This window comes from Pseudophryne corroboree, chromosome 4 (genome assembly GCF_028390025.1).
Source record: "Pseudophryne corroboree isolate aPseCor3 chromosome 4, aPseCor3.hap2, whole genome shotgun sequence".
NCBI lineage: Eukaryota > Metazoa > Chordata > Amphibia > Anura > Myobatrachidae > Pseudophryne > Pseudophryne corroboree.
This window is the reverse complement of record NC_086447.1, coordinates 490,755,195-490,782,612: the sequence shown is the minus strand read 5'-3', so window position 1 is coordinate 490,782,612 and position 27,418 is coordinate 490,755,195. Positions and strand designations below refer to the sequence as shown.

The 27,418-nt window shown below is 45.4% G+C and overlaps 1 protein-coding gene across 3 annotated transcripts in view; it reads left to right on the top strand.

The window, feature by feature from the left end:
- WASF1 (WASP family member 1) overlaps positions 1 to 20,355 on the top strand; it is a 297,726-nt gene extending 277,371 nt beyond the window's left edge. For all 3 annotated transcript variants that reach the window (XM_063917125.1, XM_063917124.1, XM_063917126.1), the window contains exons 7-9: positions 17,285 to 17,461; positions 17,893 to 18,533; positions 19,347 to 20,355. In XM_063917125.1, coding sequence (XP_063773195.1) covers positions 17,285 to 17,461; positions 17,893 to 18,533; positions 19,347 to 19,501 — 973 coding nt within the window. In that variant the 3' untranslated portion in view covers positions 19,502 to 20,355. The remainder of the gene's footprint in view (positions 1 to 17,284; positions 17,462 to 17,892; positions 18,534 to 19,346) is intronic.
- Positions 20,356 to 27,418: the final 7,063 nt, after the last annotated feature.

Genomic DNA, 27,418 nt, shown 5'->3' with positions numbered 1-27,418 from the left:
TTCACTCTCCATGCATCGAAGAGAAGGTGTCGTGATAACAAGAGATTCAAAGCAGATGCGTTACGCGCATGAGAGGTGCGCATAGATCTGGGTAGAGGTCTGGATCTGTCCAGTGCACTATCCAGGGTCACGTTAAAATCCCCCCCCCCCCCCCCCCCCCCCCCAAACCACATTACCGCGTCTGTGCAGGGCCAATAGGCTGTTTAGGGAGTGAAAGAAAGGGGCCTGTAGTTGGTTGGGAGCATATATATTCAGGAATGTATAGGGGGTCCCATTTAACAACCCCACTAACAGGAGGTATCTACCCTCAGGGTCCCTCAGTATGTCGGAGGGGATGAAGTCCAGGTGGTTAGCAAAGAGTATAGAGACCCCCTTCTTCTTATGCATGGGATCGCAAGCATGGAAAGTGTGTGGGAAGGTTTTAGACCTAAGTTCAGGATGTGACTTGCCAGAGAAGTGGGTCTCTTGTAGGAATATGATATCGCCTCTGAGTTGTTTAAGGGTCTGAAATAAGAGAGAGCGTTTGCGCGGGCTGTTCAAACCTTTCGTGTTCAGGGAGACTATTCTAAGAACCATGGAATAGAAGTGGAGGACTGTCCATGCGGAAGCGCACCAGCGGGATCCCAGGAGAGAAGGGGAACAAAGAAGGGAAGAAGACCGGAGAAAGGGTAGGAGAACAGATGAAGAACAGGCATATATCAGTATCAGTAACTAGAAAACAGAGAAGATCTATTCTCACTAGTCGGACCCAAGGAAGAAATAGACCCGCGGGTCCATTTCGTCCGACGTCGACCTCGGAGGTCGAGTGGGGGGTGGGTGAACCCAGCCGCTCGGAGAGGAGACCGGGGCCCGTGTGTGGACAAAATCAATTAAGTGTACGTATTGTATTTAGTAAGCAAAAGGAGCTATAGGGGGAGGGAGGAGGGGGGGAGGGAGGAGAACAAATCTACAGAAACAGAGAGGAAACAAGGTGTGGCGACTATATAGCCGCAGTAGTAACATTTTAACTTGTTAGAAACTCGAAGAGGAGGGCGCGACCCCACCGGGCCACCCGGGGCCGGAGCCCCCGCGGCCAGCCGCGGGAAACCCCGGCCCCGGAGGCCTGAACAGGCCCACCCACCCCAGTTCTTATAAGGCTATAAACGGTAAACATTAGTCAAACAGAGGACTCAGCACAGTATGGGAATCTTGATGTATGGCAGAGAGATCCGCTGAGGTCCATAGAGAACTTGTGCGGACATGGAGTTAGCACGTGGATCGCTGCAGCTGTAGAATCATGTATCCGGAGATGTACGGGAAGCAGATCCAACGGTGTTCCAATTCGAGGATGGGGCTGTGAGGGAAGGGGAGGTGTTGACTGGGGGAGAGGGCTGTGTGGTGGTCGTAGGGCCGGAGATGTTCAAATGGCGAAGTAGCTGGAGGGCCTCATCGGGGGATCTAGCAGATAGGATTTTGCCGTCCGCCCTGACTTGAGGGGCAAAGGGAAAGCCCCACCTATATCTGACGTTGTTGTCTCTCAGGGTTTTGGTTATATCCTTTAGTTCCCTTCTTCTGTTCAACGTAACCGGCGACAAGTCCTGAAATATTAGAAGATCTGAGCCTTCGAACGAGATGATTGGCGTCCTCCGGGCTTTGGCGTAAATTTGATCTTTGACAGCAAAGTAGTGGAAACGTAAAATTACATCTCTCGGTGTTTTAGCGTCTTGGGATCTAGGACGAAGGGCCCTGTGAGCTCTATCTAGAAGTAGCATATCGTCGGGAACGGAGGGAGCAAGTGAGCGGAACAGGCGGAGCAGGTAATCCGTGAGGTGGGTTTGTTCCACTGTCTCGGGGACATTACGGACTCTGAGATTGTTCCGACGACCTCTGTTATCCCAGTCTTCTTGTTTATCCGCTAATAGCATAACATCTGTACGCATTTGGGTCATCTCCTGTTCCGATTCTTGTTGGAAGGCGATAAGCTCCTCTTGTTTCCTTTCAATGGCATCAACCCTGGAGCCTAGGCTGTCCACATCTGTTTTCAGCCCAGATATAGCCTCCTGCACCTCCGCACGGATTGATTTTTTAATGTTGCGCATTTCGGAGAGGAGAAGAGCTACGTCCGCTTTTGTAGCGGGGGTGGAGGAAGCGTCATCATCTGAGTCCCGATCGGACGCTGCTGATGTGGGCGGGGGTGAGGATGGTTTCCGGGCGGAGGATGGGGTAGAGTTCTTGAAATAACCCACCAGATTATGGGCATTTGACTTTTTCCCCCCTTTAGGCATTGTGACGATGAGAGATGAGGTATATTGGTAGTCAACACCTGGGCGGGAGCAGGGAAGTTCCTATAGCATTAGAATCACACACAGGACCGGGTGCGTTACATTATGAGATCACATGGTAGGCAGTTCACAGAGAATGGCCGGGAGAGCCTGGCCAGGAATATTGTAATATGGAGATATTGATCAGGTCGCAGCACACTGGGTGTTCACCGCCCAGCTCAAAAAGATGCGGGGTCTTCAGGGGGCTGGAGTTATTATGAGGGGCACCCACAGTATCGCAGCCGCTATATGGGGGGAGTGTAGTAGAGGACACCACAGATGTGCTTTTAGAGGCACAGGTGTGTATGTTTGCGTATCACAACCCTACCTAGGTGCACCTGGAGGGAGCAGCGTAACCCTCAGTAGGGGATATTTAGGGGGGAGAGAGCACGTGTAGGGAAGTGTAATTCCCCATCAGCAGCACAGTGAGCTTCCCCGATGTTTTGCTGTAGTGTAAGACTGTGCAGTTATTTGAGATTCAGGGGCCCAAAGCAGGAATCCTGGGGGTCAGGGACAGCTATTAAGCATCACATCCCACTCCCCAGAGAGTAACCAGATATCCAGGGGAGAGCTGTGTCCCCGCTAAGATGGCCGCCGGGCCTCCCGTGGTGCCGCCAGTCAGCCCGCTCCTCTGCGCGGTCTCCGGCCAAGAGGACAGGCGGGGACAGCGGGGAGGCGTCCCCGAAGGTATACCGCAGCGGGCTGGGTAGACAGTAGTGGAGGAGGGGACCGGGAGCCCAATCCGCCGCGTCCACGGGCTTCTCCGGCTCGACGGCGGAATCGAGGCCCCGGCTTGAGGGCCGCTGATAGGCCGCAACCCGCGGGAGCTCCGGGGACTGCTCCCCGACTCCGCGGCACGTAACAGGTCCCCCCAGGTAGGTCAAGAGGGGTAGGGGCGGTGAGGAGAGAGGGGAAGGATCCTCAGCGCTGCGCCGGAGCAGACCAGCGAGAGGGGACTCACCCGCCGAACGAGGCCGCCACCGCCAGCCGTACCCGGTCCTGGTGACTGCCGCAGGCTCACGGGGGTACTCAGGCACCAGGGGATATCGCCACACGGGCCTCCGGGGTATCCGTAAGTCCTCCCAAGCTCCTCCACCACTCGGCCCGCACCGCTACGCCTCCGGGCGGGGGGGGGGGGGGGGGGTGAACCGCACCACAGTCCCCGGCTTCTTGTGGAGGGGAAGGCCGCAACCCGCAGGACCCCTTAAAAGGACTCCCCGGCTCCGCAATCTAGACCCTTCGGACCCAGGTGATATAGGGAACAGGCACGTTGGGTACAGGTGGTTGTAAACCTGATAGATGCTGTATATGGCAGGTAGAAAGACAGGGCCAGCAGGAGCCTATACAGATTGCCTCCTCTCAGCTCACGAGCCAGGCCACGCCCCAAGTAATCACATTTTATATACCAGAAGAATGATCGGAAAGTTCCAGAGAAAATTAAAGCTCACTCTACAGGGCAGTGTCTGTTTCATGGGCCAAGAAGGCGCAGGTGTCAGTCAAGAACAGTTGTGCAGCAGTAACGTGTCATCGATGCATACGTTTTCCAAACGTTACGCTTTAGCTGTTGTAAACGCCCACTTTGGGGAACAAGTCATTGGAAGGCCGTGGTATGAAAATTATTCAAGCATGATTGCGGCTGTTGGTTGTTATTGTCCCCCATGATTCTGCTTTAGTGTATCCCATGGTAAGGGCTGCCATGAAGTAAGAAAAAGAAAAGCGCAAATTTTACTTACGGTAATTCCATTTCTTGAAGTACTTTGTGGCAGCCCATGAATTGCCCTCTCCATTGTTTCGGGATTTTTTTCTTCAGTACCAGTTAAGGAGACACTCAAAAGACACGGGAGTAGTACAGTTGTATACCCAAGATGGGTGGGTCCTGCAAAAAAAAAAAAAAAAAAACACATCCTGTCTAGATTGGGAGAATGGGGTGTTAACCTATAGTAAGGGCTGCCATGAAGTACTTCAAAGAAATGGAATTATCGTAAGTATAATTCACTGTTTTTCGACCACAGACAGTTACACAAGAAGGTGCAGGATTCACAGGTCAAGTACAGCAATGCAGAGTTCACAGTATCTTCACAGTGCACAAACACAAGTTCTCCAGTGGACCCCTAGGTCCAGGACACCTAACAGTAACCACCCCCTGGCCTATCACCTGGGCAGCTTGTCCACCATCAGGAACATTGCTTTTTGTGGCTTAAACCCTTTTAGCACAAACCGACAAGCACCTGCAATTAGCTCCTTCTCAACCCTGGCCAACAGCAACACCTGGCCTGGATCTCTCCAGCCACAGTCCTGCAGTTCTAAACCCCTGTCAGATTTGTGCTGTCTGGCACTCACAGATACAGGTAAAGCAGCTTGTCGGGTGCCCCACTGCCACCTTGCAAGGTGTAGTATATAGATACAGAAAATGTTGGCACTCCAGACGAAAATAACGAAGCAATGACACAGAAGTGTGATAGTGGTCACACTTCTGTGTCATTGCCAACATTTTCTGTGTATGTAAATATATAGTAAACAGCATGAGACTGTGGCACTCCCGAACTTGAAAAAATGATTTACTGGTTCACATCAAAAAATGCTCACATGCCTATAGCAGCCAACGTTTCGGTGCCACAAGCACCGTTGTCAAGGCAGGCATAACTGAAATTACAAAGTTGTAATAAACAAGAACACACAGAGACATCTTACCTAAATAGGTGGGAGTCCTCTTGCCGCGGGAGAGCCGGGCCCGGCGGGCGCTTCCGTCTGCAACTGGTGGCGGAGCGTCACTTCCGGTGACGTCAGCCGGCTTCCGTCCTGGTTACCTAGCCAACCACACTGCAGCATCGCTGTCAGGTTGCCATGGTGCCGGCGCGTTGCCGCTGAGTAATCTCCCCGGCCCTCCACGGGGCAAGCTGTGTGGGAATACAGGCATCACATTAGAGGTGTGAAAAGATAACAAATAACAGAAAACGAATGACCACAAACATTGACATACAGCAGGGCCCACTGATTTTAAAGGGACTCAATGGGATAATCCTAAAAACAGGTGAATGCCACCTGCACTAAATCACAGTGTCACGATCCGGGTATCTGGACGCCATTTCTTACCCATCAGATGCCTCCTAAGGCTGGCTCAGCGCTCCAGGACCGGATCCCATCTGTTATCCTGATGTGTACATTCCTGTATCCTCTCCTGTCACTCTGGGACGCTGTCACAGTAAACGCCATATTACACCTGGCATGGCGTCTCCCGCGGCCTCCGCCGCCGTCCCTGAACTTCTGCATGCAGAGTGTCTGAGTGGCGATTACGTCAGCCGCGGCCTCCGCTGTGTCCGCGTGGTTGGATGTGCATCTGTCAGCCTGGCGCCTCCTGTCTCCGGTGGCCGGCGCCGCCATTACTGTTTTCATTACCACATGGATTACAAACCAAACTTCCCTCCAAGTGTCTGCATGGGCGCAGCCATCTTGGATTCTGTCAGCTGATCATTTCCACCAATCTGTTCTCAGTATTGATAATCTGCATAATTGCCTAGCCAATCCCTTCCTTGCTGCAGGTATAAATACACTGTGCCTGAGCAAGGACGGCGTCAGTGCTTTGGTTGTCAAACCTAGTTCCTGTTTGTCTCTCTCCTGTGATTGTCTTCCAGGTTCCAGCTCCTGTCTCAAGACTTCCATTATAGAGACCCGCACCAGCATTCCACCTGCGGTGTAGCCTGACTCTCCAATCCATTGTGGATTCATCTGTTTCCAGCTACAACATTACCTGCTTCCAGCTCAGCTTCCAGCAGAGTACAGCTTCCCTTAAAGGGCCGGTGTCCTTTCTACACTTTACCACTCTCCACCGGTATTATTATTTCTCCGCTCTCAAGTTCTACATTTCAGTTCATATTTCATCGCTCCCAAGTTCATTTATTATTTAACTGGTTCCAGCCAGTATCCACTCCGTGCTAACAACAGTCTGGTTCCAGCCAGTATCCACAGCAGCTGTTTTATCTTCAGCAACCCAGCTTTTCCTGGAACACCAGCTGGCACAATCCTGGGTTATCTCCATTGCTACAGTCGGGCCTGGTAAGGACTTTCCATCTAGAAGATCATAAGAACTATCTCACACTACCAGTGCCCTGTGGCTCCTGCCATCCTGTAGTACCCAGGAACTGTATTTATTCTTTGCTGACTTTTACGTTTTCTTTTACTGCTGCTGTGTTGCGGAGTTGTCATAATAAACATCATTGACTTTTATCCAAGTTGTCGTGGTCACGCCTTCGGGCAGTTATTATTCATGTTACTTACATGTCCAGGGGTCTGATACAACCTCCCAGGTTCCGGTACATCTCAGCCCCTACAACTGAGGCTGCCTCCCGTCCGCTCAGGCCCTCAGTTGTGACAGTAAGCACTGACCTAATGAATCCAGCCGGAGACCAGGATCAAGCGGCCAGGCCGATGCAAGAACTGGCAGCCCGACTAGAACATCAGGAGGCTGCACAGGGCCACATCATCCGCTGTCTCCAGGATCTCTCTACTCGGCTGGATGGGATTCAGACAACTCTCCGTGGATCAGGCGCGTCTGGTGCGTCAACCACAGTGACTCCAGCTATAACCCCACCCTCCTTACCCATTTCTGCTCCACGTCTTCATCTTCCAACGCCAGCAAAATTTGACGGATCTCCAAGATTCTGCAGGGGATTTCTCAACCAGTGTGAGATTCAGTTTGAGCTACAACCTGGCAATTTTCCCAGTGACCGTACAAAAATTGCCTACATTATTTCTCTTCTCAGTGGCTCAGCCCTTGATTGGGCATCACCGTTATGGGAGAGGTCCGACACCCTGCTATCTTCCTACACTGCCTTCGTGTCAACATTCAGGCGCATCTTCGATGAGCCAGGCCGGGTAACCTCAGCTTCATCCAAGATTCTCCGTTTACGCCAGGGGTCACGTACTGTAGGACAATATCTGATACAGTTCCAGATCCTGGCATCCGAACTGGCATGGAACGACGAGGCCCTGTATGCTGCATTCTGGCATGGCTTATCTGAGCGTATTAAAGATGAGTTAGCTACCAGAGACTTACCTTCTAAGTTAGATGAGCTAATCTCACTCTGCACGAAAGTTGATTTACGTTTCAGAGAGAGAGCAACTGAGCGTGGAAGATCATCTGCTCCAAAATCTTCTGCTCCTCCTCCTCGTCAACTGTCACCATCTAAAGATGAGCCCATGCAACTTGGCCGTTCCCGTTTAACTCCTGCTGAGCGCCGAAGACGTCTCTCCGAGTTTCTCTGTCTCTATTGTGCAGCTCCGTCTCACACCATTAATGCCTGTCCCAAACGTCCGGGAAACTCCAAATCCTAGCTCGCCAAGGAGAGGGCCGGCTAGGAGTAATGATCTCCTTTCCATCTCCTCAAGATTGTAATCTCCCAGTCTCGCTTCAAGTTGCTCAACGTTATCGGAACGTCATTGCCCTCCTTGATTCCGGAGCAGCTGGGAACTTTATTACCGAAGCCTATGTTAAACGGTGGTCCCTACCCATCGAGAGACTTCCTTCGTCCATTTCTTTAACTGCCGTGGATGGCAGCAAAATTTTTGATGCAGTTATTTCTTTAAGGACTCTACCAGTTCGTCTGAGAGTGGGAGTTCTTCATTCCGAACTTATTTCTTTTTTAGTGATTCCAAGAGCCACACATCCTGTGGTCCTGGGCCTTCCATGGCTCCGTCTTCACAATCCTACAATTGATTGGACGACTACGCAAATCCTGGCATGGGGTTCCTCCTGTGCTGAGACATGTTTGTTTAAAGTATTGCCTGTCTGTTCTTCCTCCCCCAGGTCGTCTGATGTTCCACCTCCTCCATATCAAGATTTCACGGATGTGTTCAGTAAAGCTTCTGCTGATATCCTTCCTCCTCATAGAGAATGGGACTGTCCGATTGATCTCGTTCCAGGGAAGGTTCCACCTCGAGGCCGAACTTATCCGTTGTCTCTGCCTGAGACGCATTCTATGGAGGAATATATTAAAGAGAACCTAGCAAAGGGGTTCATTCGACCTTCTTCTTCTCCAGCCGGCGCAGGCTTCTTTTTTGTAAAAAAGAAAGATGGTGGTCTGCGGCCGTGCATCGACTACAGAGGTTTGAACGACATTACCATCAAGAACCGTTATCCTTTACCCCTGATTACTGAGCTCTTTGACAGAGTTAGCGGAGCTACCATCTTTACAAAGCTGGACTTGCGAGGTGCATACAATCTCATCCGGATCCGTGAGGGTGACGAGTGGAAGACCGCCTTTAACACCCGTGACGGACATTATGAGTACCTCGTCATGCCCTTCGGATTGAGCAATGCTCCAGCTGTCTTCCAGCATTTTGTCAATGAGATCTTCAGAGACATTCTATACCGTCATGTCGTGGTCTATCTAGACGATATCCTCATTTTTGCCAACGATTTAGAGGAACATCGTTTTTGGGTTAAAGAGGTTCTGTCCCGTCTCCGTGTCAATCATCTCTATTGCAAATTAGAAAAATGCGTCTTTGAAGTCAAGTCCATTCCGTTTCTAGGGTACATTGTGTCCGGTTCCGGACTAGAGATGGATCCTGAGAAACTACAAGCAATCCAAAATTGGCCGGTACCCTTAACCCTCAAAGGGGTCCAGAGGTTCTTAGGGTTCGCCAACTGTTACCGAAAGTTTATACGAGACTTTTCCACCATTGTGGCGCCTATTACTGCTTTCACTAAGAAGGGTGCTAACCCGTCCAAGTGGTCTGAAGAAGCCATGCAAGCATTTCATCTTTTAAAACAAAGGTTCATCTCTGCGCCTGTTCTGAAACAGCCTGACATCGACTCTCCTTTCATCTTAGAGGTGGATGCCTCCTCCGTTGGAGTAGGAGCGGTGTTATCTCAGAGGGCTAAAGATGGCCATTTACACCCTTGCAGTTTCTTCTCCCGGAAGTTCTCCCCAGCTGAGCGCAACTATGCCATTGGCGACCAGGAGTTGCTAGCCATCAAGCTCGCTCTAGAAGAGTGGAGGTATCTGTTGGAGGGAGCCTCTCATTCAATCACCATACTTACAGACCACAAGAACCTTTTATACCTGAAGGGCGCACAATGTCTCAACCCTCGTCAGGCCAGATGGGCACTTTTCTTTTCCAGGTTCGACTTTAAACTCCAGTTCTGTCCGGGCTCTCAGAATCGCAAGGCCGATGCCCTTTCCCGCTCATGGGAGCAAGAAAATGAGTCAGAGTCTTCAGACAAGCATCCTATTATAAATCCGTTGGCATTCTCCACGGTAGGGATGGACTCTACGCCCCCATCAGGGAAAAGTTTTGTGAAGCCGATGCTAAGGAAGAAGCTCATGCATTGGGCCCATGCTTCCCGTTTTGCCGGACATACAGGTATCCAAAAAACCCTGGAGTTTATCTCTAGGTCCTATTGGTGGCCAACTCTGAAAAAGGACGTCTTGGAGTTTATTGCATCTTGCCCAAAGTGTGCCCAACATAAAGTATCCCGCCAGTCGCCTGCGGGGCAACTGGTTCCACTATCCGTTCCCCGTCGACCATGGACCCACTTGTCGATGGATTTCATTACAGACTTACCCATGTGCAACAAGTTCAATACCATCTGGGTGGTAGTTGACCGGTTCACCAAGATGGCACACTTCATTCCTCTCACCGGTCTTCCGTCAGCTTCCAAGTTGGCTCAAGTATTCATACAAGAGATCTTCCGACTCCACGGTCTTCCTTAAGAAATTATCTCAGATCGAGGAGTTCAATTCACAGCCAAATTCTGGCGAAGTTTATGTCAAGTCCTCCAAGTCAAGCTAAAGTTTTCCACGGCTTACCATCCTCAGACCAATGGTCAAACCGAGAGGGTGAATCAGGACTTGGAGGCCTTCCTCCGCATCTATGTGTCCTCCTCTCAAGATGACTGGGTTCAATTACTTCCCTGGGCCGAGTTCTGTCATAACAACCAGTATCATTCTTCATCTGCTTCAACACCATTCTTCACTAACTTTGGATTCCACCCTAAAGTCCCTGAGTTCCAACCGCTTCCAGCAACTTCTGTTCCCGCAGTGGATATCACCTTGCATCAGTTTGCCAATATCTGGAAGAGCGTACGATCAGCTCTGCTCAAGGCATCGTTCAGGTACAAGAAGTTTGCGGATAAGAAGCGTCGAGCAGTTCCTGCTCTCAAGGTGGGTGATCGGGTATGGTTATCCACGAAGAATTTGAGGTTAAGAGTTCCCAGTATGAAGTTTGCACCTCGCTATATCGGTCCTTTCAAGATTGAACAAGTCATCAATCCTGTTGCTTACAGACTCCAGTTGCCTCCCTTCTTAAAAATACCCAGGACATTCCATGTTTCCCTGTTGAAACCGCTGATCTTGAATCGGTTTCATTCCTCACTTCCTCCAACTCCGAAAGTCCAAACTCAACGAGGCGTTGAGTATGAAGTGGCCAAGATCCTGGACTCACGTCACCGTTACGGTCAACTACAATATCTTATTGACTGGAAGGGTTATGGTCCTGAGGAACGTTCATGGACCAATGCTTCTGATGTCCATGCTCCTGCCTTGGTCCGGAGATTCCATTCCAAGTTTCCTCAAAAACCAAAGAAGTGTCCTGGGGCCACTCCTAAAGGGGGGGGTGCTGTCACGATCCGGGTATCTGGACGCCATTTCTTACCCATCAGATGCCTCCTAAGGCTGGCTCAGCGCTCCAGGACCGGATCCCATCTGTTATCCTGATGTGTACATTCCTGTATCCTCTCCTGTCACTCTGGGACGCTGTCACAGTAAACGCCATATTACACCTGGCATGGCGTCTCCCGCGGCCTCCGCCGCCGTCCCTGAACTTCTGCATGCAGAGTGTCTGAGTGGCGATTACGTCAGCCGCGGCCTCCGCTGTGTCCGCGTGGTTGGATGTGCATCTGTCAGCCTGGCGCCTCCTGTCTCCGGTGGCCGGCGCCGCCATTACTGTTTTCATTACCACATGGATTACAAACCAAACTTCCCTCCAAGTGTCTGCATGGGCGCAGCCATCTTGGATTCTGTCAGCTGATCATTTCCACCAATCTGTTCTCAGTATTGATAATCTGCATAATTGCCTAGCCAATCCCTTCCTTGCTGCAGGTATAAATACACTGTGCCTGAGCAAGGAAGGCGTCAGTGCCTTGGTTGTCAAACCTAGTTCCTGTTTGTCTCTCTCCTGTGATTGTCTTCCAGGTTCCAGCTCCTGTCTCAAGACTTCCACCATAGAGACCCGCACCAGCATTCCACCTGCGGTGTAGCCTGACTCTCCAATCCATTGTGGATTCATCTGTTTCCAGCTACAACATTACCTGCTTCCAGCTCAGCTTCCAGCAGAGTACAGCTTCCCTTAAAGGGCCGGTGTCCTTTCTACACTTTACCACTCTCCACCGGTATTATTATTTCTCCGCTCTCAAGTTCTACATTTCAGTTCATATTTCATCGCTCCCAAGTTCATTTATTATTTAACTGGTTCCAGCCAGTATCCACTCCGTGCTAACAACAGTCTGGTTCCAGCCAGTATCCACAGCAGCTGTTTTATCTTCAGCAACCCAGCTTTTCCTGGAACACCAGCTGGCACAATCCTGGGTTATCTCCATTGCTACAGTCGGGCCTGGTAAGGACTTTCCATCTAGAAGATCATAAGAACTATCTCACACTACCAGTGCCCTGTGGCTCCTGCCATCCTGTAGTACCCAGGAACTGTATTTATTCTTTGCTGACTTTTACGTTTTCTTTTACTGCTGCTGTGTTGCGGAGTTGTCATAATAAACATCATTGACTTTTATCCAAGTTGTCGTGGTCACGCCTTCGGGCAGTTATTATTCATGTTACTTACATGTCCAGGGGTCTGATACAACCTCCCAGGTTCCGGTACATCTCAGCCCCTACAACTGAGGCTGCCTCCCGTCAGCTCAGGCCCTCAGTTGTGACACACAGGTCTGAGAGAGAAAACTAATGGCAATCCTGGCACAGGACACAATTTGTAAAAGAGATGAGGGGCAGATATAAGGAAAAAGGAATAAGAACCAGATGCTGGACGAGTGAGAAATAAAAAAAGGAGATAAAAGGAGATAGAAAGAAGGGATAACAAGAGGAATAGAAAAGTGGGAACTGCTGCGGAAAAAAAAGAAGGAAGAGGAACGGAGCGAAGAAAAATAGGGAAAGAACTAGAATGAAGTGAAGGAGAAAAGAAAAAAGAGAAAGAAGAAGAGAAAAAAGAGAGAAGAGAGAAGAAGCATTGGAAAAAACATTGGAAAAACAGGAAAAGAAAGAGAAAGGGAGAAAAAGGAAAGAGGATGGAAAAAGAAAGAGGAAGGGAGCAAGAGGGGAAAAAACAAGAAAGGGGAAAGAAAAGAAGAAAGAAAAAGGAGAAAGAGAGAGAGAAAAGGAAGCACCAATCGATGATACACTTTGCATTCTTCTTGTTTAGATATATGTATCTGTCCCTATGTTGATACTTATGACATGTATTAGGTCACATGTCCAAACCCCAAGTCAAAGAAGACAGTGGGTTAAATATAAATAACTTGCGGGGGTACAGACACATAGCGTATGCCTAGTAGAGTCATTAAACCAATGTTCAGCGTTCTCCAAACACAGTCCAGTTGAGACGTTCATTCGTGCCACATGGGAACACTGTATTGAGGATATGGATCCACCTGCTTTCGCATCTAAGCAATTTTCCATCACGGTCCCCACCCCTTAACGCCACTGGGATGTGGTCAATAAGAATATGTTTAAACTGAGCTAATGTGTGGCCTGCCTGTATGAAGTGTCGTGCCACGGGTTGTTCGGCCACCTTAGTCTTAAGGGCTTTGTTGATTGAAGAGCGATGGAGAGCCATGCGTTCGGGAACAGTGCGAGTGGTTTTGCCCACGTAATATAAATTACATGGGCATATAATGATGTATATGACGTGTGTTGACAAACAGGATAAAGCATATTTTATGGAAAAGACACGAGCCGAATGTGGATGTTTAAATGCACTTCCCGTGATCATATGGGAACACGTAGTGCAACGAGGGCACCTATAGCATCCAGCCGGTCTGGTAAGAAAATGGGATTCCCCTTGTGTTTTCTTAAATCCTGTAATGTCAGTATGTACGACCATATCTCGTATATTTCTACCCCTGGTGTAACAAGCCATGGGGCGCTTTTGTTTGAAGCACTGTAGATCTTTATCCGATGCCACTATCGGCCATAGTGCTCGGCTCGCTCTTTGTACCACTTGGCTTGACGTTGTAAAGGCCATTTTCCACGTTATTGTTTCCTCTCTTTTACGTTCTTTCGGCGGAAGTAGTTGGTCACGGCCAATGGACAGAACTTCCTGCTTCTGTTGTCTCAACAAGTTAAAGTTATAGCCCCGTGCTACAAACCTGTCTATGATGTTATCGATGCCTGTAGCTGCGGTGGCAGGATTGTCCGCAATTCTTGCCACCCTCATCATTTGGGATTTAGGTAACCCACGTTTGAGAGGTTTAGGGTCATGACTTGATGCCAGCAGGAGCGTATTTTTGTCTGTCGGTTTAGAGTACACTTCTGTATGTAACTTATTCAGGCCAATTAAGACCAAAACATCCAAGTAGTGAATTGAGCTGTAACTGTATTGGTGAGTAACTTTGATGGTGGAATTCCGGTTATTGATCCCCCCCAATCATGCGTATTAACAACTCCTCACTACCTGTCCAGAGGATGAACAGGTCGTCAATGTAACGCATGTAGCATCGAATGTGCTGTGTGTAATCCGCGTCGGTAAAGAACATTTCTGTTTCTTCCTGGAACATGAAAATTTTCGCGTAGCTGGGTGCCACGTTACTGCCCATGGCGCAACCAGACAGCTGCCGGTAGAACTGGCCGTTATAGATAAAGTAGTTCCTGGAAAGTGTGCGTTCCAGAAGCTTCATAAATACCTCAATGTCCAAGTCAGTGATGGATTGGGACTCGTAGAACCGCCTGACTGCCGCCAATCCTTTTGGATGGGGGATGGAAGTGAACAGGCTGTTGATATCCAGTGTACACAAAATGCTACCTTGTGGAATCTCTTTAATGCTTGATAGCCGTTTTAAAAAGCACGTGGTGTCCTTAATTAGTGTTGCTTGTTTAATTACGTGTGGTTGAAGAATGCAATCTAGGTATAAAGAAATTGGTCTGTACAATGAATCTCGAGCCGAGATTATGGGTCGTCCCGGTGGATGGGTTGCATTCTTATGAATTTTGGAGACACTGTACAGGATGGGGCTCACTGGAAAGGGTTGTTGAAGAGCTTTAAAGATTTTACTATCCAGCAAGCCTCGTGTTGATGCTTCCTGTAGGATCTCCTGTAATTCTAATTGATACTGTGTTGTGGGGTCCCCCGGTAATTTTTGATATACCTCCTCATCGGCAAATTGCCGTTCAATTTTAGCCATATAATCTTCTAAGTTCTGTATAACTATGGCGCCCCCCTTGTCGGCAGGGCGCACTATAATATCACGATAGGAGGACAGCTGCTGTAAGGCTGAATGTTCCTGGCGGCTGAGGTTGTAGTGTTGCATGGGTCGTGCGTGGACATATTTATTCACTGAATCATCCATCATGCGCGTAAATGTTTTAATGGAGTTGTTGGAGGACGCTGGATCAAAAGTAGAGGTGCTTCTTTTTGACAGGAATCGCTGATTGGGGGTATTCTGTGTAAGGGAAGCGGAATTCTGAAAAAATTCTTGCAGTCTTAGCTTACGGGAAAATTGATGTAACTCGACTTTCCAATTCAGATCCCAGTGTATATTGGTTGGGACGAAGGACAAGCCTTTATTTAATACTCTCTTCGGCTGGTGTTAGTGTTCTAGAAGATAAATTGTAAATCAGTTTTTCTTGGCCTTGCTTTTCGAGACTTGCCTTCTCTTTTGCCTCGCGTTTTGACCCCCGCAACGGGTGGCTTTACGCTTGTTCTGGAATGTTGTAAAGTTTGAACTGCGGGGCCTAAAGGGGCTGATGGTCCTTCCAAAGGGTCATCAGAATCGCGGATCACAAACTCGCTATCGCTGTTGGATGTGGGGAGCTCACGTCCCCTTTGTTCTCTGCGTCTATGCCAGCTTTGCCTAGAGCAGTGGTTCTCAAACTCGGTCCTCAGGACCCCACACAGTGCATGTTTTGCAGGTAACCCAGCAAGTGCACAGGTGCATTAATTACTCACTGACACATTATAAAAAGTCCACAGGTGGAGCTAATTATTTCACTTGCGATTCTGTGAGGAGACCTGCAAAACATGCACTGTGTGGGGTCCTGAGGACCGAGTTTGAGAACCTGTGGCCTAGAGTATGTGCCGGTATTGCGTGTTTGTCGATTTTCCCCACCCATTAGCCAGTGATACACTCGGTTACAATCATAGTCGTTCTGAACTGTTTCAAATTTCTCTGTTTTGAATTTTGTCAGGTTGTTCTGATATATTTCAATCTTTTGTTTGATCGACGCATAGCAGTCGGTGCTAGAGTCTCTCGTCAGGGTAATCGCATGTTCAGTTTCTAACTTGGAAATTTTCTCCCGTGCTGCCACAAGTTCTCTTTCGGATTCCTGGATGACTAAGAGCATCAAATCCAGACTGCATTTGTTTACAATCCCTATCCATTTCTGGCAGAAATCTGGATTAAAGCGGCCAATAGTGGGTGCATTGCGTACACGAAATCCCCAGGGTATCATTTGTTGTCTGTAATACTTCGTTAATGAAATCCCATGCATGAGATAATCAATTTCACGTTTCTTCAGCTTGATTAATTGTTCACAGACCTCCTCTGTTGATTGCTGTGTGTCTTTATTTGGCCACTCATCCTTAAACAGAATATTCTCCACTTCCTCATCTGTAAAGCTGTGTATAAACCCCTTGGTAATCGGCATACCTTTGCAGCCCGAGGGAAATTTGGTGCCGGCCACATTGCTGGAGTTTGCAATCTCCGCAGTGTTGGAATCCATACTGTGATGCTATGCACGTTATGACTCCAAAAAGTATCTAGCACAGCCTGTGTAAAACTTTGCTGGTGGTGCTCGGTTCCGTGATGGAGCAAGCAGCTCCAGGAATACAAACTCGAGGTAGAACCGTCACTCGTAGCTAAAATACATCTGGTGGGTGCCTTCAGTGAAATATGGATAGTAAACAGCAAGAGACTGTGGCACTCCCGAACTTGAAAAAATGGCTTTAGAGGTTGTCAGGATTTCATTCACTGCAGTGATCTCCCAGGTTGTCTGAACTGCTCCATGATTGTGAGTTTAAGTAAACATATCTAATCCTATTTGAATTAAGCCTGACTAACCGTACAGCATTGCTACTGTCTGAACATGGCATATTGATTTTCTGATAATCAATTTATGATGCTTTGAAAATATTATGTATAAAATGAAGCTTGTCTTGATAAAGATCCTCGAATGAGGATCAAAACGTCGACCTAAAGAGCCGAATATCGATTGAAATAAAGTTGTTGTGAACAAAATGAAGTTGCAGACTACTTGAAATCGACGAGTGCACCTCCACATTGTTGGACTTTCGTTTATATATATATATATATATATATTTATATATATATATATATATATATATGTATGTATGTGTATATATATATATATTTGTGTATATATATATATATATATATATATATATGTGTGTGTTACCACTCAGGCTACCCTGCATGCGTAATCCAGAAAATGGGGCGTGGCCGGCTGGGAAGGGAAAGTGTCCTCGTGACACATCCCTAATTCGTCACTCTTTGGTTCCTACATGTTGATTTGAGACACTATGCAATTAACAACACAATGATATTCTTCATTGTTATGTATGTACATAGCATTTCAGACATGTTCTATTTAATTAAAATAAAAGTTTGTATTCTACATTAAATTGAATACATGGAAACATGGATATTTTTGTTTGGTATAAAATATGCCAAAGTAGGAATTTGTTTTAGTTAAATCACTGCATTATTGCTGCTACTAATGACTTTGCTTAATTTATGTCTCTAGGCCACAAGCATATGGCGAGACCACAGATGGACCCTTCTCACTTGCAGCATTACCTTATAGTCAGATGAATGATCTCCTGAACAGGGTTGAAGATAGAGTTTTGGTGAGACCTCATGAACCGCCACCACCTCCACCAATGCAAGCAGCTGGACATGGAAAATCCTTGCCTGTTGTCAGGTACTGAATGTTTGGATCACTTTGTTAGTATTATACCATTTAAAGAATAGATTCTGCTGCTCCTGTCACCTGTTAAGATGGAAAACAAAAAAACGTAGCAAGCTTTCACACTGGCTTAAGACTAAACATGAGAGTGACTTTTATAAGAGTTCATTTCTATTATCATAGATGTCTATTTATGATCTGATGGTTCTTGCACCACTTTTCCATTGATTAGGAACACCAGTTATGCTCTACATTGGCAAATTTAAAGGGAATAAAAAGGCAGAGGGCTTCTTTCCAATAAGCTTTTAAAGTTTTGTGACAGCCAAAATTTCATTACATTAAAGGCTGTGTGTGATGGTGATATTAATGTGCTAGATTTTTCTGTTATTCATAGTAGTATGTTTATACCTGCTTTAATATAAGGCCCCTTTTGTACTTCTTTCTAGTGCCACACCAGGTTTGTCTGAAAATCGTCCTCAGTCTCCAGCCTTGGGTAGAACACCAGTGTTTGTGAGCCCATCTCCACCACCGCCACCACCTCTCCCCCCACCTCCTCCTCCTCTTCCATCTGCTCTTTCTGCTTCTTCGCTACGATCATCCATATCATATACTCCTCCTCCTCCTATTCCTCCACCACCTCCACCACCTACAGCTAACTTGCAGACTACTGTTGTGCCACCAGCACCGGCTCCACTCCAGATCGCACCTGGAGTACTCCACCCAGCTGCACCTCCTGTGGCACCTCCCCTTGTACAGCCCTCCCCACCAGTATCGCGTTCTGCTCAAGTATGTGAAACTGTGCCAGTTCACCCACTTCCTCAAACTGAGACACAGGGGCTTCCGCCGCCACCTCCTCCACCACCTTTACCTCCTCCTGGAATGCGTCCGTCTTCCCCTGTGGCAGTCCCACCCCTCTCACGTGTCCCTGCAGGTCTGCATCCTCTTGCTTCCATTGTGCCCGGATCTCATGCTCCTCTTCTACCCCCATCCCCATCATCTCAAGTTGCTTTGGAACCTAAGAGACACCCATCAACTCTCCCGGTTATCAGTGATGCTAGAAGTGTTCTGCTGGAAGCAATACGCAAAGGTAAAGCTTTGTTTGTAGTAAGGCCATGATTATTCATTTTAGAATTACTCATAGAGTATAGTCTTAAATTATATAAACAATGGTGTGTTTTGTTTTATAAAAATGTATTCCTTGTGATGAAAGACAATACCATTTTCAATTTAAAGTGATCAAAGGTTTCCAGAAATTTAAAAAGGCCATGTTTTACTAGTAAAATCATTGCTTTTTTTAAATTTCGAGCATGTTCAGAAGCTCAGGGTTTTGAAATCCTGTTCTTTGTAAATAACACCCAAGTGATTAATAATATACAATTGCTACATATGTAAGTACTTTGTGTACTGAAAAGTTATGGTTCATACTATAGGTTTAAACAAAAATCTAAAATTATTCAGCAAACCCAAGTTTTTCTGTTTTCATTGGGATAAAAAAAAACATAGGTTACTCTGCTCTTACCGCCGGTTGAACACAGTTTAGGTCGGTACTGTAAGCATGGACAGTATTACTTTTCTAATGTTAAATGCACCTTGATTCTTCTTTTTTTTTTTTTTTTTTGTTACTCCCATTCAGTCACTTGTTTCCAAAATCTACCTCCCCTAATAATAACCAGTTCGTCATAGTGATTTTTTATTAATATTTTTTTTAGGTACACTCAAGCAGCACTTCCCGGTTCAGTTGAAACCTGCTAATTTCTGCCCCTTGCTAGTATGACCTCACTTTGAAGTGTCATTAACCAAAAAAATCCTTGTGCCTAAAATGCTGCATAACATTGTATAGACTCTTTATTTAGGTAATTTTAAATTGTTGTATAAAACTCTTTTTACTCCACTATTTCAGGTATTCAGCTTCGTAAAGTGGAGGAACAACGTGAACAAGAAGCCAAGCATGAGCGGATTGAAAATGATGTGGCCACCATCCTGTCCCGGCGTATTGCTGTGGAATACAGCGACTCGGAAGACGATTCCGAGTTTGATGAGGTTGAGTGGGAGTGAAACGTGTTACATACTACAAACTGGAATGCTGATGTCAATTGTGGTGCTTGTTCTTTGAAAAAGTTTGGTCATTTCTAGTGTTTTGTACCTCTTTTCATTTACATCTCCAGAATAAACTTTTTTTTTTTTTTTCTTTCTATTTTTAGTTTACAGTAAAATTAGCAACTTTGACATTTTACAGTGACTTCTTACCATTCTCTTACTGGAAGACTGTAACGATGTTTCAATAGGCCACTAAGTATTAAGACTGGGCAGCTGTCAAGTTGTAGAATAGAAAACAAGATTTTTTTCTTTTTAATGTATAATATTTGTGCACTTTGTGAATTTTACGTTAATGAAGGCGACCAGAAATTGAAATTCCAAGGGCAGCTGTATCTAATGTAGGACTTATTTTATTTGGTAATGTTTTAATAACATTAAGCCTAGCTTAACAAATTCTACTGCTTGAAGTTTGGTATATACACTGAGGCAAACCATTGAAGTGGCTCTATCACCTACATATATTGGAAGCAGCTATTTTATGTCTCTGATATCACTGGGTATTGGTAATTATGTACCAACAATATGACTGACTCTACTGTATGTAGATGATGTGTCCACTTTATGGTTTGGAAATCTACGACCTATGAATAATATTGTTTTATTTTCTTTTTTTATGATTGCCTTATTTGAATGCTGAGGTATTTTTTTTTTTTATGTACATGTTGTTCGGTACTATTTTGCCTGTATTCTAAAGTAAAGAAAATTCATGTGAAAACTGACTTTAAACATTTGATGTAACTTATATAACTGTTGAGAAAAAAACATATTGCTTTGATTTAATAAATTCTTCATTTGAAGTGGAGAATTCCAAATGTTTTGTTAGGTGACTTCCTTGTGAAGCTTTTGTCTATGCTGACGTTGCTACACCTAGTGGACAATTTATGTACCGTATTTGCCGGCGTATAAGACGACTTTTTCCCCCTGAAAAACCTGCCTCCAAGAGGGGGGTCGTCTTATACGCCGGGTGTCGTCTTATACGCCGGGCGGGAAGTCGCCCGGCGTGGGAAGTCGCGAAACAGTGGCGTAAGGGGGCGTGGGCTCGCGGGCGGACCCCCGTTTTCAGCAATGGTGGTTGAGAAGATGATGTTGGCTGCCTCTATCTGTACGGTGAGTGTACGGGTGAAGCAGTGTGACGTCCGGCTCCTACACAGGGACAGGAGCCGGGTGCTGCACGTATTGTTACAGTGCAGCACCCGGCTCATGTCACTGAGCAGGAGCCGACATTCAGCAGTGTCAGGCGGACATCGGCAGCACTTACAGTATAAGAGAGTTGGTATGCATAAGAAGGGGGGGGGGCAGCGGCTAAGGCAGGGGGGACAGCGGCAGCACTGCAGGGAAGCTGCAGGTGAGGGGGGCTTAATACTGGTACTGGTACTACAGGGCATTCCAGACAGCTGCTAGTGACAGGGAGACGGCAGGGACCAATCCAATCAGGCTTTGTATACAGCCGACCACAGTACTGCACCATTGTACAGTACAGTATAGCATAGCAAAATGTCCAGCAGTCAAACCCCTATCAACCCTATCATGGCAACAGCAAAAAGAGTATATAACAAACTCTATATTTTGAGTGGAAATGTTGGGTGGTCGTCTTATACGCCCAGTCGTCTTATACGCCGGCAAATACGGTACTTATCTTCCAATGTGAGGACCATTTTGTTATTTTTTTTTGCAGTGTCAGATTCTCACAAGTGTGCATACAGTATGTGTGCCACCATTTTCTTGCCATGAGCAAAGAAAAATAACAAACTTAGGGCACGCATAAGGAATCTAACTGTTCCTAATAGAAACAAGGACCGGATAATTCAAGTGTTTATCTCCATGAACAGATAATGCATAGCGATAAACACTAAGAAGAAACTAGGAGTGAGGATCAGAACAGATGTAACGTGGCATTTATATTTAAATATAATAACTCTTCTGTGGCTACTAATTGTACAAAAAACGTCAAGATCCTTAAGCATGATTCAGTGCTCAAGATCATCTTTCCAAAGAAAGCAAACATACTTCATTAAAAAAAAATCACTTTAAAACCTAATAGTACCTAGTTTACTAAACTGATATGAGGAACTGGGTTATATAGATGTATTACTTGCTGTTATTTAAAGAATAAAACTAGAAGGGAAGTCTTACAAAATCCACAATTATGTTAACTGTGATACTACATATGTGATATATTTATTGAGCTGTGTCTGCAATTAGAGATATGTAGGATGCACTACATGTAGTGTCAAGGATAGATCACTGAAATTTTCTTAAGTAGAAATTAAACCATCAGGCATCCCAACATTTTGTGGAGGTCCATGATGGGAAAGTACATAAGCTTAGACTGGTGGGTTTAGAACAGGCATGTCCAAACTGCGGCCCTCCAGCTGTTGTGAAACTACATATCCCAGCATGCCCTGACACAGTTTTGCTGTCAGAGAATGCTAAAGCTGTGTCAGGGCATGCTGGGATGTGTAGTTTCTCAACAGCTGGAAGGCCGGAGTTTGGACATGCCTGGTTTAAAACATACTACTCCATCAAAAAGGGGAGGCTATAGATACAAAATGCTTTACTGCCACCATTTTGGATCTTCGAGCAATGAGCAGTCTTTGCTTTGTCCTGAAAGCATCAAGAAGGCTTTTCAACTGAATTGTATAATTGTGAGCGTCTCAAACTTTAATTTTTATATGTCTACGTCTGATACCAATCCTCACTCCCTGCCCTCCCCCCCCCCCCCCCCCTCCTCGCATTCTGCCCACCGCCCCCATTTTCAGGGATGTTAATTTGTTACGCACGCATATATATTTATAGAAAAAGTATCCATACTGCTAAGATTGTTTGGCTATATGGTGAAATTGACAAACTACACATCACTACAAAAATCAAACTCCCAGGAACCGATTTTTACCGTATCATAACATATACAAATACAAAAATGCTTTCTCTGAAGGCTAGTAAATCTGATAAGTCTGAGAGGCTTGGTAATAGAGTAAGTAATACCTCTAAAAAGTATAATGAGATAAATAAGAATCATAAGAAACCTTGTTGCAGCACTGGTATATTGGGAGATCTGAATGTAAATAGATTAACCGAAGGTATTCTGAGTAACTGACCACAAGTTGCATTTTCTGTAACATCACTCTTTGAATGTGTTTATATTTCATGTAGATATCAATGTTTTTCACATCCGAATTCATTGATTGCCAAATGCTATATTCTCCCTCAATCTGTACAAAGAAGATGATGCATTAGACCTATATTACTTGTTTTATTTACACTAACTATATATATATATATATATATATATATATATTATGACGTGTGATGGGGTGAGGCAGAGCCTTTCCTGTCAACGTTCGTGCCAGAGTTTTTACTGTATAAAGTATATGAAAAATACAAATAATTTGTTTGAAATATCTTCTTCGCATTATTCTAATCATTTTTATAGCCAAAATTCTGGAGTAAAAAGTATATGGCAGCTGAGGCACTGCCTATTTTTTTCCACACATCTCTGATCAAAACTCACAAAATTTCAAGAGTTTATACTACCGCACCTGTGTATAATGCCCAGATGTACCCACCCCTTGACTCATATATTGTGTGTAAGTCTGGCTCTGGTGCTAGCCAGTGCCTCCTGAGCCATTTACCTCACTGCACGTCCCTATATATATGTGTGTGTATTTTATGGAAAACTCAGCAAATTGAGGGAAATATGACACAAATTACATACAATGACATAAAAACAAAGGTGCAGAATTTAGGTGCCCCAAATGAGCCTACGATTACAAAGGAGAGGGGGAACATTTGATAAGTGACAGAATAATGATCACAGCTGCTTGCAAGGAAAAGCAAGCAGCTGGCAATAATAAAGCAGCCATTGTCAGCAGGCATTCTGGGCAGCTACTGATGGTGTGGGATGATTGGGAGCAGAGACTGCAAGGAAATATGAAACATTGACCAGTTACTGTAGAATTCTTAAAATAAATAATGGATTTAACTTTATAAATTTCCTCAACTGAACCAACCTGGATAGCAAATAAATACACTGCACATAGTTGGAGGGTCCTTAAATGTGGACATGGAACCCAGCTGAGTGAGTTACAATTCCATAAGGAAGCTGGATTCTACATAAATTCTTTATTGTATTCTGAAACATTACCTCCCAGGCTAATAACATGCATTTTTCAAAATATTATGTCATCACTGAATTCAGTGCTTTGAAAAATGATTAGTACATCAAAACCTCAGAACTTGTATTGTATGGTGACAAAGTTCTTCAGATGTTATAATTAAACTTCACATAATTTGTCTAAACCAGTTGGTTCTCTTTAAACCATTGTCAGAAATACAGTACAGTAGTACAAAGGTAAGTGGTAAACTGCTAGAGATGTAATAAACAAAATGTAGGTTGGTAAAATCTTTAGAACTCAGTCAGGAAGCAACAGAGGGGCCTGCTTTGCAATTCTGTAGGAGACCCCCCCTGTTAGCATTAGCGAGGATCAGAGTGCTGTGTCTGAAGACATAGCCTCGGATTACCATCAGGACCATCTGGACATGCCCCCATTTTGAAGATTCCCAAATGATGCAGCATGTCAATCATGCCTCGGCTGATGGGACTGCAAGCGACATCGCAAGACCCCTTCTGCACATGTCAAATTGTGACACAAAAAAAAAATCTCATGTCGACAGTTTCATGTGTCGACCAGGTTGACCTTTTGACCCTGTCGACTATTTGCTGTTGACCTGGACATTATCGACCTTCTGTCAATCCTTTGATCCGCAACCATATGCAATGGGGAAAATAACACATCACGATAAGGGAATGATAAAATGATGGTGCTTTAATCACACCACAGGAGTGTACGTATTTAGTGCTTTTGAAGTGCTAGGCTACCCTTGAACTCTCATTATTTCCCTCATTCTTTGCCATATAGAGCAACAGTGAATAGGACATACATGACAACTGTGAGGCAAAACGTCTACAAGTGAAGCATTGAGTCCTCTAATAGGGACTATCACACAGAAATCAGAATAGTATGGAGGACCCATCAGGCTTTCTAACATTTTGCATCATGAACGTAGGCAAAAAAAAAAAAAGAACATTAAGAGTTGTGGAGACTAGAGTAAGCTTTCTGGAAAATGCATAGAAAATGATACATTTCTGTTTTGGCGTGGAACACCTTTTTCTCCGGCAGGGTCCACAGGTTATCCACAGCATAACAATGGGAAATGATGAAGCGACAGCGGATTTGCACCAATCGGTCAAAGCTTTTCCGGCCTTCCAGCATGCAACGGGCCTGTCCATATATGCCCGCCTCCTGGCTCAGGCAAATCCGTTTTTTGTTTGGTGTGGCATGAGCCAGACCATGGTCAGAGGGCTGCTGGTTTTTAGCAGCCCTAAGCTTTCTTATTTTATTTTTATAGTCTTACTTTTTTTTCTTGAGTGATCTTTCTAAACTGCATCTTATACGTACCTTAGAAAGAGTTGCTCCAACAGCTCTCCGCCGGGTCGCGACAACACTTACCCACGAGTACAGTGCTGTTTCGGCGGACGTCTGTGTCGGATATATTAGCAGGTCCAGCAGACGTTGCTGGGCTGTGGCCGGAGCACGGGGAGAAGGTAAGGCATCGGTTCCGCTTAGTGGGGAAATACGGACACAGCCGCACTGTTTTGGGAGAAGACTACCAAACAGTCGCTGTCGCTGCTACCACCCCGGGTGCACCAGCGCTAGGCCTTAGGGATCAGAGGCTCCAGGAATAGTATGAGGCCGCGATCCTTAGGGTTTATGTCAGCAGTGGGGAGTCAGACTCTCCTTGTCGCCCCTCCCCCCAGTTCATGACCAGTTTGCTCCAAGTCTCCCGCCATGAACTGTTTCCCAATTCCGTCTCAGACGCTGTACACGGAGGGTACCCAGTCGCAGCATAGGCGGTTGTGTTCACTGAGCGTCTGTGTTCACTATAGGTTCATGGAGCGGCAGTGTACACTAGTAGCGAACGCTGAGTGGATCCAGATGCTAACATATTGATCGGTCCTGGAAGTGAGGAGAGTCTCCCTGTATCCCACTAGACTTAGTGCTGCACGGGTAATAGAGCACTTAGGGGGTAATTCCAAGTTGATCGCAGCAGGAATTTTTTTATCAGTTGGGCAAAACCATGTGCACTGCAGGGGAGGCAGATGTAACATGTGCAGAGAGAGTTAGATTTGGGTGTGGTGAGTTCAATCTGCAATCTAATTTGCAGTGTAAAAATAAAGCAGCCAGTATTTACCCTGCACAGAATTAAAATAACCCACCCAAATCTAACTCTTTCTGCACATGTTATATCTGCCTCCCCTGCAGTGCACATGGTTTTGCCCAATTGCTATCAAAAATCCTGCTGCGATCAACTTGGAATTACCCCCTAAGTCTCTACCCTTTTGAGTACAAATAGTTAGATAAGTGCCTACTGCATATGAGTCTGTATACATTTACTGTTGTTTCATTCGCAATGCGCCTGAATACGTTAGATCTGTTTAAACATGATGCAGTAATTTGTTCTCCTACATACTTAAAATGTAGTTGATGTGCTCATATTGCTTATTATACTAATGTATAATAATAATAATTATTATTATTAATTATTAATAATTAATAATAATTAGTAATTAATAATAATTATTTAATTAATAAATAATAATAATTAATTAATAATAATTAATAATATATATATAATAATTATATAAATTGTATAATGTATAATAACGTGACTGACTGCTAGTGTGATTGCTGACTTTACTATATTTCTGTCAGTTTTGTTTATTCTGATCCCTCAATGCTGGTGCATGGGTAGCGTTGGATTGTATGTCACTTTAAGAAGCTTAAAGTGATTACAGTCACAAATTGTGTAGTACACTGGGAAAGTGTTGATTATTTATCATGTCTAAGAGCGGCAAAGGGGAGGAAGGTACACTCACAGCAACACCAACACTCATATCATGTTTGTCTTGCAAAGCTGTGTTATCCTCTCAGGATCTGGTTCAGGATGGTTTGTGTGCAATTGTTTTAGCTTTCACCAGGGGTTATTGAAAAATACATCCACCTTGGGCTATGTTTCCACAGACTTTATCCAGTATAGCTGAACAGATAATTCCTCCAACTCCTGTACCAGGGATAGGTTACACTATTAACCCTTACATGCAGCTCCCTACCTATGGTGTATCACTTCCAGCAGCAGCCTCTCAAAAGAAACAAGTTGATAAGCCGGTGGTAAGTAAATCTTCACCCTCAGAGGCTACACATGATTCAGATGAGGATTCATCGGAAGATGAAAGCTCAATTCTACTTCGGCATACGAAGAGTAGGAGGTCTCAGCTCAGTGGATATAGCTGAGTTAATTAAAGCTATAAAAGCCATTCTGTCCTTAGAGGATTCAGTACAGCCTGTGTTAAAAACCAAGGCACCTGTGTTTAAGCATCCCAAAACGGTTAAGACTGAGTTTCCAGGGTCAGAGCAGCTGACGGAAATCATGGAAGAGGCTTGGGCTGCGCCCAATAAAAAGTTTAGAATTCCTAAGAGATGGATTCCAATTATCCTCCTCCAGCTGGGGATTGTTTAAAAGTGGTGGCTCCTAAAGTAGATACAGTACGTATGTTATTCGATTAGTGTGAAAATCTACACTACCTTTGCCTTCAAGATCATTAAATGATGTCACGGATAGGAGAGTGGATGGTTTTCTAAAAAACATTTTTCCCTGTATGGGGCAGTCATAAGGCCAGCCATGGCTTCAGCTTGGATGGCAAAGGCAGTGGCTGTATGGGCTTATGCATTGGAGGGGGATTTTTCAATAGCTTCTAGAGAGCAAAAAATCCCATATAGCTCATATAAAACAGGCTGTAATGTTCCTGGAAGAAGC